This window comes from Cydia fagiglandana, chromosome 1 (genome assembly GCF_963556715.1).
Source record: "Cydia fagiglandana chromosome 1, ilCydFagi1.1, whole genome shotgun sequence".
Taxonomy (NCBI): Eukaryota; Metazoa; Arthropoda; class Insecta; order Lepidoptera; family Tortricidae; genus Cydia; species Cydia fagiglandana.
Window position 1 is genome coordinate 22018085 of NC_085932.1, and position 15148 is coordinate 22033232.

A 15148-nucleotide genomic window follows, 5' to 3' on the forward strand; every position below is an offset into this window, starting at 1 on the left:
CTCTATCTAACGTAAAAGTAACATTGGTTGCCCGAATTGCGCTGCAAAAGAGAACTAGTTGATATCTAAACTATAACGTATCTAGAATGGATCTAATACGTGTCGTCTCTTGTGAATATCTTGAAGTTCGAATACGGCAGTATGGCACGAAAGGAAATTAACTATGTAGTATTTGAATGTTTGTACTGTGAATAAGTAGTTTTTTTTCTCAAATCAACCATTAGGTAAGTAACTATTTACCCCATACATTTTTATTCTAATCCAAAGCAATGGTTATTAACCAGCCATCCATTTACTTACCAATCGCAATATGGCCGATAGATCAGGCCCCGCTTGCCATACATTCGCGTAATAGCGCCATGCTTCGCCTGGCAACATTATGGTGAATGTTTAATGCCAACACCGCGGCAGAAAAATGGCGCCCCACCAAAAATCTACCGCCGGAATGGCGAGAATAGTAGTTGTCCGGATTTAAATAAACAATATGGATATTGGTCTTCAGTCTTGGTTTAGGGCGTAAATCCTGAATTAGAAGGAAACAAAAGATATGGCGCGGCGCTCGTAACTGGCGACGGAAAATATGGCCGTCGCACGGGTTTTATCTTGAATCATGTAATGTATATAATAGGTACAATCATAGGGTACAATCCTTTACTGAGATGGATCGTGGTACCATAGTTCTCACGCTGTTTTATTTCGCCACCTCAACAAAAGATTAGAGTGACGGCACCAATCATGGACATGTTAAGCGCACTAAATTAGAATTTCGTTTAAAAATGGGATGTTTTTTGACGATACAAACATGGTGATTTTTTTTTCGGCACTTAAATACATGAGGAACATTTAAACAAAACCAAAAATTCTGTATGTTTAATACATAAATAATAAAAAATATATCAATTGAAATTTACGAAATCACCATTGATGGACATCAAAAATTCAGTAATGGACACCCAGTCATGGACATGGACCCAATTATGAACATCCATTAATGGACACTTTTGTATTGAACACATAAATGAAATAAATGATGTCACAAATCAACTTTTATTAACGCTATTTGAACTTTCATTTAGATTTCTAAGTTATACTATAAGAGTTTTAGTCCGGTTGCCGGCTGCATGAAACAAACCTGATCAAAAAATAGAATATACCTACCCTGTAGAGGTAACTGACATTTAGTACCTTCCAACGCACTTGGTCGGCCTAGGCTTAACCTGGCAGATTTTGTACAAATGGCAAAAACGTTGGACAAAAAAACATCAAAAAAATACCTCATCGAAAAATAGAATGAAACTTGTATGGTAGGATACCTGACTTTGGGGACAGTAAAAAAAAAAGTGGTCGGCCTCACCTTAGCCTGGCAGTTTTTGCAGTCCGACCAGATTTATTGGACCACATGACAGCTACAATTTACCTCATCGAAAAATAGAATTGTTGACGTATGTCTTGGTCGGCCTCACCTTAACCTGGCAGCTTTTGCAGTCCGACCAAATTTATAAAAAAAAAACATGAAAAAGACCTATCGAAAAATTGTATGAAACTTGTATGGTACGATAGCTGCCTTTGAGGACAGTAAAAAAAAATGGTCGGCCAAAACCTGTATTGGCCGGCCGATTGGCGATTGGGTCGATCAAATTTGTGGTACCATGTGAGAGCTACAATTTACCTCATCAAGAAATAGAATTGGCAGTTTTTGCTGCCAGGCTACGAGTTTTTGCAGTCCAACCAAATTTGTGGTACCACGTGACAGCTACAATTTACCTTGTCGAAAAATAGGATGAAAAAACGGATTATAAGAGCTAAAATAAATCTGTTGACGTATGGCTTGGTCGGCCTCACCTTAGCCTAGCAGTTTTTGCAGTCCGACCAAATTTGTGGTACCACGTGACAGCTACAATCCCTACAATTTACCTCATCGAAAAATAGAATGAAACAAACAGATTATAATAGCTAAAATAAACCTGTTGACGTATGGCTTGGTCGGCCTCACCGTAGCCTGGCAGATTTTGCAGTCCGACCAAATTTGTGGTACCACGTGACAGCTATTATTTGCCTCATCGAAAAATAGGATGAATAAAAAACGGATTATAATAGCAAAATAAACCTGTTGACGTATGGCTTGGTCGACCCCGCCTTAGCCTGGCAGTTTTTGCAGTCCGACCACATTTATCCATCCATAGACAAAACAAAGAGCCCAATTATGGACAACTAAAAATACCCAGTTATGGACATCGTCCATTATTGGAAAATAAAGAGCAATCACAAAATCAACCCAACTCAAATGTTTAGTGCAATAAATTAAATAATTTAACACAATTAACTAAAAAACTAATAAAAAGCTTAAGCTTGGACACTTGTCCATTACTGAATTTCATAAAATATCGAATCCAGTAATGAACAAACCCCACAAAAAACTTATTGCTGTGATTGGACATATTCAACTTAGCTCAATTTACTTGCAATATAGTATTATTCAGTAAAAATAACATCAAATCTCATTACAACATAACACAAGATAACAACATGCACAAATGTGTACTCACCTCCTTAACGATTTCAACAACAATAACGGATTTTTATGACTACCGCCCGCAACGAGATTTCACTTCGCAGCCATCTTAGAACAAAACGGCTGATTTTGGTGACATGTGTCAAAATGACAGCTCAAACATTTATTGGTTATGCTTTAGTGTTGCCAGTTGAAAAATGTTGGGACAGTTGCTTAATAAATTCGATCAACGTAAAAAATGTCCATAATTGGTGCCGTGTCCATTACTGGTGCCGTCACCCTACATGTAAGTAATTTAAAACAAAATAACTATAGAAATATATCTTAAGACTAACTTAAAAGCCTAGTCAGAAAGGCTCGAATCCCTCAAGTTGTAACTTAAAGTAGATAAGTAGTTTATCTAAAATTGATTATGTTTCTATGAATGTCCAGTACATATTAAGTATTTAAAATGCCACAGAATACATAGGTACCTACTTTATATATAATGGTTTCTAAGACAACTTTCTTGTGTCTTCTGCAGGTTTCGTTATCCCAGCAGTGAACCATATAAAAGAACCAAGGTTAGATTTCGAGTTGCCAAGTGATGTATTGAAACAGGAAAGCCGCCGCCGCAGGAACTGAAAAATAAAACGGTAACATTTTTCAAACTGACAAAATGTATGGTTCTCCAATTGAATTTCACACTTGATTTAAGCGGCCGCGCCGCTTGAAAAACTCTTCCGGTTTTCGAGTTCCAAACGCATCTGTCAAATAACGGCGGGAAAGCGCGGACCGCGGCGCTGCCCGCTTTAGCTCGGGTCGCCATGTGTCAAACGGGAAATTGTTATTTATGGCCACTCACAAATTGCATTCGTGGCCGAATTGATATATCGGCATGTTTTATATGTAAATCTGACCCTAAGACGTATGGCTTGGCCCAGAAATGGATAAGGAATGATTTAGATGAAGTGCTTCCTATTTATTACCATTTTCTTTCGCATTACGTATGTATTAGATCTCTACTTGGCGTTGTTGTCAAGGCGTTACCCGAGCATAGTAAATAAATAATAAACTGACATTAAGTAATAAGGCAATTTATATTTATTAATTTATATTCATTTATAGTTATTTGTGTTATTAGCAACGTCAGCAACTGACCTAACTTAACTATAATTTTTAAAGCTTCGCGCGTATCACTACATCGAAAAACAAAACCTACAAGTATTCTAACAATATCCTATTCAATAATAGTATCACAAATAAGGTCCAAGTGCCTAGTTTTACCGTCTGTGGTGGTCAAAGATGGTCAGTATCTCAACGCAGGATCTCAATCAGTTTTTACTGAAGTCATGCAATATGTAACAAGCTCAAGATTGTGAACCAGCATGATTCCCTGGGTTGTGTTGTTGTTGTTGTACTAAATGACCTGCTGTGCGGACATCTGTACCTGGATTGCGAAATTTTGTTTTGTTACTCTAGGATTCTGAGATACTTTTCTAGAAAGCAAGTTAACCTTCTTTTTTTTTCAATACCTAATATTATTGAAAGACCCAGCGTCATGAGGTACACAATTACACATGATGGGGTGTTGTGACGGACGGGCAAATACGAAACTATACACCAAAGAATATAATACTGAGAGTGACCGTAACCAGACGGGTTTTCCGAACAAACAATTCTTAAAACTAGATCACTTTCGCAAGTAGCAATACCAAAAAAGGAATTTTAGTTATGTGTTAACGGATTAACGGTGTCTAGTTATTGCCTATATTCTTAGTTATTGAAAGGTAATATATCCTAATTCATCAACACTCCCAAAAAGGCGTGTGGTCATTGCAAGTCAACACTATATAATAATTGTTGTTATAAGTACTTATTGTGTGTTAATCCGACACTAAAGGTGCACTGAAAGACTATCTTGATCTTAAAAGCAGCACCTTTGTCATCAAGGTTTTTATTTACACATCATTTGGATCAACACATACGGATACACTAACGATTCGCCTTGAGGAGACGGTTGTCTACTCATTTAAGCACATTGTTACCTACTGTAAACACGTATTTACAGATATATCTGAATACGCCTCTATTGTCAGGGCGTTAGAGTGCGTGTTCAGATTTTGTGAACACCTTGGCCGCTCTGATATATCTGATGGCGACTGTACCGTGCTGTTAAAGAGGGGTTATGGGGTTCTTCCAAAAAGGAAGTTGCCTACGGGTTTTTAAAGGGTCGCAACGCGCATGTAACTCCTAACGGTGAGTTCTCTAGGGAGAGACGGGAGAGTTGCTGCAACTGGCGTCCATAGACTACGGGTGATCGAAAATCATCAGGCGAAACATATGCTTGATTGCCACCGACGGAGGTGTAGTGATTAGATTATTAGTGAACTAGTATGTATGTATGTATGTTTTTACTTTATTGTACATAGAAATATAAACACGAGAAACACAGTTACAGAGTCAATTAAATACAACAAAGGCGAACTTATCCCTGAATGGGATCTCTTCCAGTTAACCTTTGAGGAAATGAGAACTAGTGACTAGTCATATTGGAATGTCCTGAACTTTCATTAAAACAATCAAATTAGACTCTAGCTTGAGAGTTGAGACCGCTTTAGGTTCGTTTATCACGAACATTTCAAGTAGAATCAATAAAGGCTACATACTTACATATAAATTGATAGTTTAATACATTTTCCGTGACAGTGCGGTCACGTCGGACCGATAAATCGGCTGGTTTCGGTAAATCGTGTTACTCGTAGCCACGACTCCTTTCCTATACAATAAATAATAGTCTCGTACTCGTAAGACTACGGTTAACTAAATTTGCGATATATAGAAAATGGTTGTCATATTCGTCACGACTATTGACTATGACTGGGGTTTGGTTGTTCAATATAATAGCTTCGTCCTACGTACCACTGGGTCCTGAAGTCCTGACGTAGCTAGCGTGAGATAGAATGCCTGAAAGAAGATTATGACTTGATATTTTTAATAATATAAGTACATATATTAAAAAAAAATTAGGTCTACGCGACATTTCCATCATCAACACTTTTTCAAACTGTTTGCGATATTTAGTTTCCATTTTTCGCCACTAGGTCGCGGCGAAGCCGATGAGATGATTCACTATTGGCGTCATGTCACGTGAGGTTTAACAATGTTGCCAGTGGAAGTATAAATTCTGACTTTTGTGCCTATTTTAAATAAAATATTTTATTGGAAGGTACTTTCTTATTTTGTGTAATATGTAGGTACCCATACCAGTTTTAAGTATGTATATCTATGAGGCGTTAGTTGCCTAATAATAAAGCTATACCTACTCATATACATATGTATATTATTTTCTAAGCTAACATTTTTTGTTCAGACCTCAGATAAATTTCACAATAAGTAAATACTATTTAATTATCATCTAATTAAACGAAACATAAACGGCATACTTACTTTCTTTGTCTAGTCTGACCATCAAAAATACTATATACAATACTTACTACTTAGTGTTAGAGGTACCTTGTGAAAGTTGCCGAGAAGGCCGCCAGTCGACTTCTTCAGACCATTATTGACTCTATTATGGCGTTCCTACTAAATTTAGACAAAACTGCAATTACATTTGCAAAGCAATAAAATATGATTTAGAATCTTAGGGAAAGAGATGTATCCGAACCAAGAGTAATTCTTAGCTAAATTTATATTACATGCCGGGCAACATTATTTCCAGTTCAGTAGTCGACGACTCGACGCGCCGGCGCGCCCGTGTCTGACAGTCAGCTGTTCGACCTTGTGTGCAATAACAAAATAACCCAAATCCCAACATGGATTTCACCGACAAAGTTGTGTTAATAACCGGTGGCAGTTCAGGAATTGGAGCGGCTACCGCCATTTACTTTGCCAACCTTTCAGCAAAGCTGGTATTAGTTGGCCGTAAAGAAAATAACTTGCGAAGGATCGCTGCATATTGTGAGAAAGTAAAAGGAGTAAAACCTCTCACAATAACCGCGGACTTAACTGAGGACGCAGACGTAGAGAGGATCATCGACGAAACCGTCGGACATTTCGGGAAGCTGGACGTGTTGGTCAACAATGCCGGCGTTTTAAAGCCGGGTGGAATTAAGAATTCCAATATGGATAACTATGACACGGTCATGTCTACGAATATGCGGGCCGTTTATCATTTAACAATGCGAGCTACGCCTCATCTCATTGAAAGCAAAGGCTGTGTCGTCAACGTGTCGAGTATATCTAGTACGAAGCCTAACGCTTTAACCATAGCGTACAACGTTTCGAAGGCCGCATTAGACCAGTTTACAAAATGTGTAGCGCTGGAGTTGGCGGCAGATGGTGTTCGCGTTAACTCGGTGAACCCTGGATTTGTGAAAACGAATATCCTGAATGATACGGGATTATCGGAAGACCAATTGGAGCTGGTCGTGCAGAATATTGTCAACAACATGCCGCTGAAAAAGCCGCTGCAAGCGGATGAGGTCGCTGGCGTCATTGCGTTTTTAGCCAGCAACAAAGCTAAAAGCATTACTGGATCTTGTTTCGTAATAGATGGCGGTAGCTTATTAAAGTAAAAGAAATCTAATAAATACCTAGTATGCAATCTCAAAATACTTACCTACTTACTTTATTACATTAGGTACCTAATTTACGATTCGGAACCTCAAGTAATAGGTAACTATTTGAAAAGTTCGTTTCATTTAATGACTTATTATATATCTAAGTATACGTAATGTATTTATTATTAGTGCCATTCCTTTATGAATAAACGTTATACCTACTTTTTATTTATATTTAACAGGATAGAGTAGTGATTATATTCTTTGTCTCAAACTGGTTGGCGTATTTTCGGCAGAAAAATACACTTCTACATACATACATACATACATATAATCACGCCTATTTCCCGGAGGGGTAGGCAGAGACCACGGATTTCCACTTGCTACGATCCTGACATACCTCTTTCGCTTCGTTCACATTCATAACATTCCTCATACACGCTCGCCGGTTTAGGGTGCTCTTGACCTGGCCTTTCTTCAAGATTTCCCCAATCTGATCAGAGAAAGTCCGCCGAGGTCTACCCCTTCCAACTCCCACTTCCACTTCTCCCTCATACACTCTTTGTCAGCCTTCTTTCACTCATTCTTTCCACATGTCCAAACCATCTCAACATACCTTTCTCAATTTTTGTCCCTACATCTACATTCAGTCCACACTTTTCCCTTATCACATTGTTCCTAATTCTATCTTGCAATCTCACACCACACACGAAGTGCTCAACGCTCTCATTTCCACTGCATTCACTTGGCTCTGATGCCTCTTCTGCCATACTCAACTTTCGCTACCATACATAAGTGTAGGCACCAACTCCCCTCTATGAACAGCCAACCGTGCTTTTTGCGACACCTGGCTGCTCATAAAAGCGTTAAGTGCTCCATTCACACGATTCCCAGCATTCACTCTCCTTTCAATGTCTTTATCATGCTTATCGTCCCTAGCGAACAACACTTCTATTTATTAATAAAAATAGAAATGCCGCAAAGCAAAAATCTTTTCAATTATTACATAACTATGAACGTACTATATTTACCGTAAAAACCGTATTGCATTAGTCACGCCGCACGAGAGTGTTATAGGTGATACGGTATTTCGTGCCACCTTACAGACAGGGGATGTAGCTCAGTGGTAGAGCGTTCGCTTTGCATGTGAAAGGCCCCGGGTTCGATCCCCGGCATCTCCAATTTTTGCAAACGCACACTGAAAATCTTGACATTCATTTCATAACCTGTGAGTGACCGTTACTTACCAATTGATAGCTGGATTGAATCTTCTTGTTAACCCTATGAAGTCAACTGACGCGCGTGCCTACAGCCCAGTATCAACCATCTTCCATTACGACAAGGTTCACAATGATAGGCGTGACTATCAAAGGATTGAACGTTCAATAATCGTGCTAAACATTAAAAAAATACCCTATAACACTTTAAACTCTCGCGTTTTGTAGGTACACATATTTAATTACACAAACGGGTCTACCGCGATATACTTTCATAAAGTCCGACGTTTCAGCTGAGTGGTAGTTGCTTTCTTTGTCTACCCCGAACATTTTTATAAACTAATTTCGGGTAGTTAGTGTTATTTTTAGAGGGCGGAGTACCGGTGGCAAATTTCACACTAAATGTATGGAGTCGCCTAAGTATTCTTATGATTAAATAAATAACGAATAAATGATTAATTTTGCATAATAATTTTTAGGAACTTATAGAAATTATCTTACGAGCATACAAATATAATGTAATATGTTGTTAATATCTATAATACATAATAATATGTTTTCTTATCAAAACATTATCATTAGGTACTAAATACTAGACTAAGAAGTTATACCTGCCAAACGATATATTATTTTCAAGACCATTCAATTACAATTGAGGACTGGAATTATGTGTTCGAAGTCCTCCTCACAATCTACACTTAAGTGCGTATCCATGTTATAAAATGACTGGACTATGGCCACATGTTCCTGGTTTTTCGGAGTGAATCGGTTTTATTAATTTATTGAAGATCCATTTATGAGTGGAAAACGATCGCTCTACATCTACCGATGTCATGGTTGCATGTTTAAGGACTTGTTTATAATTTTCCATTGTAATCATATTCCTTAATTCGTCAGCATCTGGGTTTCTATCTAGAACCAATTTGAGTTTATTTCGCACGGTTTCACTTCCTTGGAGGCTTAAAATAGTCCTAACTATATCTATTACCAGAAAACTTTCTTCTATCGGAATTTTAGTGCATAGTGTTCAGTACTTACTTCCAATTTACGAGTAGGTACCATACTAAGTACATTAGGTAAATAAATAATTTTATTATTCAAGCCTAAAATAATAATTATAAAAACGACTCCATACCTTTTGTGTGAAATTTGCCACCGGTACTCCGCCCTCTAGTTATTTTATTTGTATCTCCGTTGACATTTGCTGGGACGTGTCTTTCCGTGAATACAGCTGCGGGCGCAGCACGGTTCCATTTTTATCGACTATCACTATGCGCGTCCCTTTCGCACTTACAAACTTGTTAGAACGTGACAGGCATGGTGACAAGGGATAAAAACGCGACCGTGCTAGGCCGCCGGTGTAACTCAGCTGAAACGTCGGAATTTAAGGTAATAATAATGAAAGTATATCGCGGTAGACCCCCTTCCCATTTTTAGGGTTCCCAAAGGGTAAAAACGGGACCCTATTACTAAGACTCCGCTGTCCGTCTGTCTGTCTGTCACCAGGCTGCATCTCATGAACCGTGATAGCTAGGCAGTTGAAATTTTAACAGATGATGTATTTCTGTTGCCGCTATAACAACAAATACTAAGAACAGAATATAATAAATATTTATGTGGGGCTCCCATACAACAAACGTGATTTTTTCTGCCGTTTTTTGCGTAATGGTACGGAACCCTCCGTGCAAGAGTCCCCCTCTTTCATTAACATAGGTAAAAAAAGACGGGTAGTCTATCTCGCCGCGAGACACTGTGGCCCCAATCATGCGCTAAAATAGGCCTAAGTGTCAGGACTTATTTTGCCATAAGGCCATTAGAGGTAACTGGACTATCTGGAGGCTAAAAATAGGCGACTTAATGGATTTTACGTATATTGTATTGTATAGTGTAACTGGGAATGGCGTTAATGCAAATGTAGTTTTCAACGCGACATTCTTTGGTTAACTGTTTTAAAACATCTTACATTACAAACCGAACATTTATTACAAAAAATAAATTACATTGCTTGTAATAAGATTAAGCATCAAAAAAATTGTCAAAACAACATGAAAAATGTCGTAGTTGAATTAAAAACAAACTGGGAATTACAATCATCAAGAATAATTTAAATTTCATTAACAGTTTTACCATCGGATTATATTACATACGAAGTACATTTTACTAATTTCGTCATTTGATTTACATTTTTTTTATAAATTAACAGCAAAAATCAAATAAAAGGAATGAAGATTATTACCAATAATTTTTATCCGTCAATTTTTCTCTTTTTACTCTAGGTTTCCGATCTATCGCATACTTTGAACACGGTTCCAATAAGTCCGGGCTCGTCCGGGGACTCTCTACTCTAGCAACACTAGGTAAACAGTGAACACATCGTAATTTAGAAAATACCAACTATCATTTTCTCATTATTTTTCAATTTAAAATCACGAAGTTCTTCTAAATTCACATCCACTATATATAGACATTTTTTAATAGAAAATAACTTCAGTACAAGGCTACGGGTATCAATTTCATAGAAATTTATTTAGACGTAGGGTTCGTATGGGTACTCTTCTGAGCTCGGACCTCGCTCTACAAGAAATGAGCAAGGCCTTACATGTATTTTCTTCTCAATTACATTCTAAACAGACAACCTACGCTATGTCTTTTCATACAGGATACGGGCATTAAGGTACTTTACGATTTTTTTATTCTTAAGTTTCTAATTTTATACACTATAAATAGAGGGATGAGAGATTTTTTAAGACAGGAATGTAAACCGGAGCTCGATCGAAAATACGACACATCGAAAAGGAAATCTTACACGGCTAATTTAAGTCTAACGACGAATTTAAGCTCTCTCGTCGAAGGCTCAGAGTCCACACTCCGTCGGCGCACTACGCGCGGGCGAAATTGAAGAAGATGAGTATGAGGTCGGCGGCCGGGCGGGCGGGGCGGTCGGGGCGGTCTCGACGGGCACGCCGGGCGCCTTCGGACTTGGCGACGGCGCTCCGGTAGAGCGCACATTCCTGTTCAGATCGACAGCCGGGCTCGCAGGCGGGCTGGCGGCAGGCGGCGAGGCGGCGGTAGCGGCCGCGCGGGCACTGCGCGAACACGGCGGGGCGCTAGGCGCGCGGCTCCAGCTGCTGCGGCGCGGGGCGGAGCAGCAGCGCGTCGCCGCAGCGGGACAGCGAGCCCGCGGAGCCGCTCTCGGCCGCGGGGCTCGCGACGGAGGGCACGGACGCCCGCTCGGAGGGCGGCGGCGACGGAGCGTCGACATCATTCTGCAACGATCCAACGCGCTCAGCACCACGGCCGCTCGCTACAACACAGGCGGAGCGGGGGGGACCGGACGGGCGGGAGGGGAGGGGACGGGGGGCACCGTTACTCACTCGCTCACAACGCCGCTTTACCCCTCGAGACCACTGTCTCCGACTAGCTTCACTTTCCGTATTATTATTATAATATTATACGTTTGCAAAATAATACGTTCGAGACAGTAATCTGAAGATCGTAAAGCTACGCGTCGTTTCTAAATATTTGTGCTGATGACTATACTCATGGGCGTGGCCTAATTCTATGAAAACAAAAATTGGAGAACAAAACAATATATTTGGACTAGAAAGGACAACTGACACTACATTTACTATGACTAATCTTAATTATCTGATTAGTAGCTTTAGCTGAAACTACGAAGTTGTTAATGATGGCTTACAAATGGATCCCGATTTCTATTATGATTTATGATTTAATACTTTCTAGGTGGTGACAAATACTAAATACGCATGTAGCCTACAAGACATTAAATGCATGTTCAAAACTTTAACTGCAACAAAACATGCTGGACTACTGAGGAAACATATTGAAGTACAGTCAGCAGCAGAGCGAGCGAGGTGTTCAAAATGATCTTGACGTGACTTTATTGTTAAGAGAATAAGAGCGTGTCAAGGTCTAAATTTCAACATCTCGCCCGTTTATCAACTTCTGCTGCTGACTGTACTAGAGATTGTGCAGATAGCTTTGTCAAAATATTACTGTGAAATATCAAGGATTTGAACATAAATTTAATGTCTATTCATAGAGCGTTGGACGATCAGCACATACCGCGAGCGAATGGTGCCAGGTTAGTTGTCCCTTTCCTACTCGCCATGCTAAACAAGGCACACATAAATTGGCCACGACTTTCTTTTAGATAGTAGTGAACGGTAATTGTCAATTTAGTTTAGAAAAGGACGAGTTACTTAAAAAAGGATCAAAAGAGCGCCGCAGCCATCCACGGCCAAGAATCGGACACGCGACAGTAATAGGTTGAGAATAAGGGCTCATTTAGACGATGCGAGACTTCGCATGCGAGTTTCATTACATTGTGGATTTTGATCGGTCGGTTAAATTGGACGTAACTAACAATCGCATGCGAGTTCGCGCGCCGTCTAAATTAGCCCTAAATCACTCAGATACGTATGTATTTTTATATAAAGGCGCTTCATTCTAGTAAAGCATCTATAAAGATAAAGATGGTTATGGCCAATTATTTTAAATATTTTTATCATGCAAACAAACCGAGTAGTAAGGCTCAATTTATGGCTATAAATATGCCAGATTTTTCTTTTTACAATGACAATAATGTATCAGATTCTTGGATGATGCATTAAACACCCTTCAACCTACAGCACAAACGTTAGGACCGTTAGTTTAGATGAAATGACAAGAAAGCGGTGTGGCCAGTGCCATAATATTGCAAACAAATAAATTCATTTGGTATTTTAAAGTCAAAATTGTGTTCGATTTCTTCAAATTTACAAAATAGAAAACATATCCAAACCATGCAAAAGATAATGAATGTTAGTGCTTAAATGAGTAAATAGCAAAAGCATAGAATATACCGTAAATAAATGTTAAGTACATACATTATAATGATAATAAAATAATAAATGTATTAAACAATAGTTATCTAAGTATGTTAACCTATAAATGTTTCCTATGTTTATAATGAGAGAACAACAATAAAGTACAAACATTACAGATATGGATTATTGTACAATCTGTTTTCCTATTTTCTAGCGACTAGAAAAAATGAGATATAAATATATGTATTTATAATAATCAATTTGTTTTACCTGGTAAAAGTGACACGTTGAGACTTATCTTAAAATCTATTTCCGAAATAGTAGCTTACTAAAACCAACATACAGTTTTACATAAAAATCTACACATACATACTAGATAATAATTTCACCTACCTAAATACTGTAACATGGGTAAAGTTTTATAAAAGGATAAGGCACCAATTAGTACAATTATCTATGTATAAAATTCTGTATAACATTCATTCGGCCCATGCGTAACCAAGTACGGTATCATATGGCATTTCTTGTTAAAGATACTTTTAAGAGCTATTTCTTTATCTATTTTCGTGTAACAACTACCAATATAAACTTTTGAAATTTTGATGAAGTACTGACACAGGTTTCTAAGTTTAAGCAAATACAATTGTAACCGAACAACGTATAGCTGTCCTGGTATACATTAATTAAGCTTTAATTAAATTCAATACACTGGTCTATTTAATCGCAACTCGGAAGTATACGGTTGGTCTAAGTTCAGGAGTTGATGCAGGAATCCGGACGTCAAAGAGTACGTGAACCATATTGAACCACCAAAGATAAATTGAAGGCTGCTGATCCATACAAACTGCTAACTAGTTTTAAGTTTTTTTTTGGGCCAGCAAGCAACAGTATTACGATCGCACTTTTCGCGTCGATAACGGCAAGTTAAATATGTCACTTCACGCCATGTCGACGCAATAAGTGCGACCATAGTACGCCTGCTGCTTAAATCTGTTTTAACTACGTAAACCGGGTGATTTTTAACGGCGGAACGGCGGGCTATTAATTATTGGGTTTGTGAAGCCAATTTGATTCACGTACTACCTAATGTTGACTTATTGGAACGTTCCAATAAACTAAAACATTTACAAAATTGACCTAAATGAACAAGGTTTTGACAAAAATACTATTTAGCTCTAAACCGAACACATCCTCGATACAACGTTCTAGCATAGTAAAAGTAAATAAACAGAGAAAAACAACGTCGCTACTTTGAAAAAATCTCGTATCTTATACTGTTCATCAAAGTTGCATTGCAGTCACTCTATATGCAATTCATACATATAGTTGGTCAAAAAGATCTTGTCAGTAGAAAAAGGCGGCAAATTTGAAAAATGTAGGCGCGAAGGGATATCATCTCATAGAAAATTTGAATTTCGCGCCTTTTTCTACTGACAAGATTTGCTTGACCGTCTATAGTTACTGCATTTTTTTTGGATGACAGTACAAGATACGATTTTTTTTTTCAAATTAGTAACGTCAGTCAACTTCATAAACGAGCGGTAGCGAACACACACATTTTCACAAAGTTAAATACCACGTTTTATTGGATTTACTGTTAACAAATGACAATATGAACCGGAATTGTAATTACATAATCATTAACATACCTACTAATTTTACAAGCATCAACTCATTTTTAATATGTAACAAGAACATAATTCAAGTAGGTAGGTCTTCTTTAAATTTAACACATTAATCGATTTACTGCAACGATTAGTTGGCGATGTTCTAAATTTATAGCAAATATAAAATTCATTAACAATAAAAGTCAGTTGAAAACTTGTGTGCGTGCTCACGTCGCATTTTACTCAGTCTATACACTTTCCCCTTTCAACTATGCGTCTAGCTTACCAACATTTCCACCGCTATCGTCAACGTCTTACGTCTATTCCTCTATAGCATCCCTATTGGGTACACCGACACGTTTACGTATAAAAAAATCTATTTCGTATTCACTCTTGGCGTACCACTGTACACGTTTCTCTACGCACTTACTGTGGGCGA

General features: G+C 38.3%; 2 protein-coding genes, 1 long non-coding RNA gene and 1 other non-coding gene across 7 annotated transcripts in view; 3 read left to right on the plus strand and 1 right to left on the minus strand.

Annotated features, from left to right (window-relative positions):
• LOC134667791 (uncharacterized) overlaps nucleotides 1-15148 on the plus strand; it is a 537524-nt gene that overhangs the window by 91873 nt on the left and 430503 nt on the right. The gene's annotated exons all lie outside the window — the stretch shown is intronic.
• On the plus strand, nucleotides 6206-7278 carry LOC134666422 (3-oxoacyl-[acyl-carrier-protein] reductase FabG-like). The gene has a single exon (XM_063523572.1). It carries the CDS (start codon nucleotides 6310-6312, stop codon nucleotides 7069-7071), a length of 762 nt encoding a protein of 253 aa, XP_063379642.1. The 5' UTR covers nucleotides 6206-6309; the 3' UTR covers nucleotides 7072-7278.
• Nucleotides 8166-8237, plus strand: Trnaa-ugc (transfer RNA alanine (anticodon UGC)). The gene has a single exon. It is a non-coding gene; the product is annotated as a tRNA-Ala (tRNA).
• Nucleotides 10238-15148, minus strand: part of LOC134666981 (tubulin polyglutamylase ttll-4-like) — a 30181-nt gene continuing 25270 nt past the window's right edge. For 3 of the 4 annotated variants that reach the window (XM_063524295.1, XM_063524307.1, XM_063524315.1), the window contains one exon: nucleotides 10238-11577. In XM_063524295.1, coding sequence (XP_063380365.1) covers nucleotides 11128-11577 — 450 coding nt within the window. In that variant the 3' untranslated portion in view covers nucleotides 10238-11127. The remainder of the gene's footprint in view (nucleotides 11578-15148) is intronic. The other variant, XM_063524301.1, reaches the window with a different exon arrangement.

Bases quoted from the DNA above. Each gene is read 5' to 3' on its own strand.
- LOC134666422 (XM_063523572.1), top strand. From the start codon at position 6,310: ATGGATTTCACCGACAAAGTTGTGTTAATAACCGGTGGCAGTTCAGGA.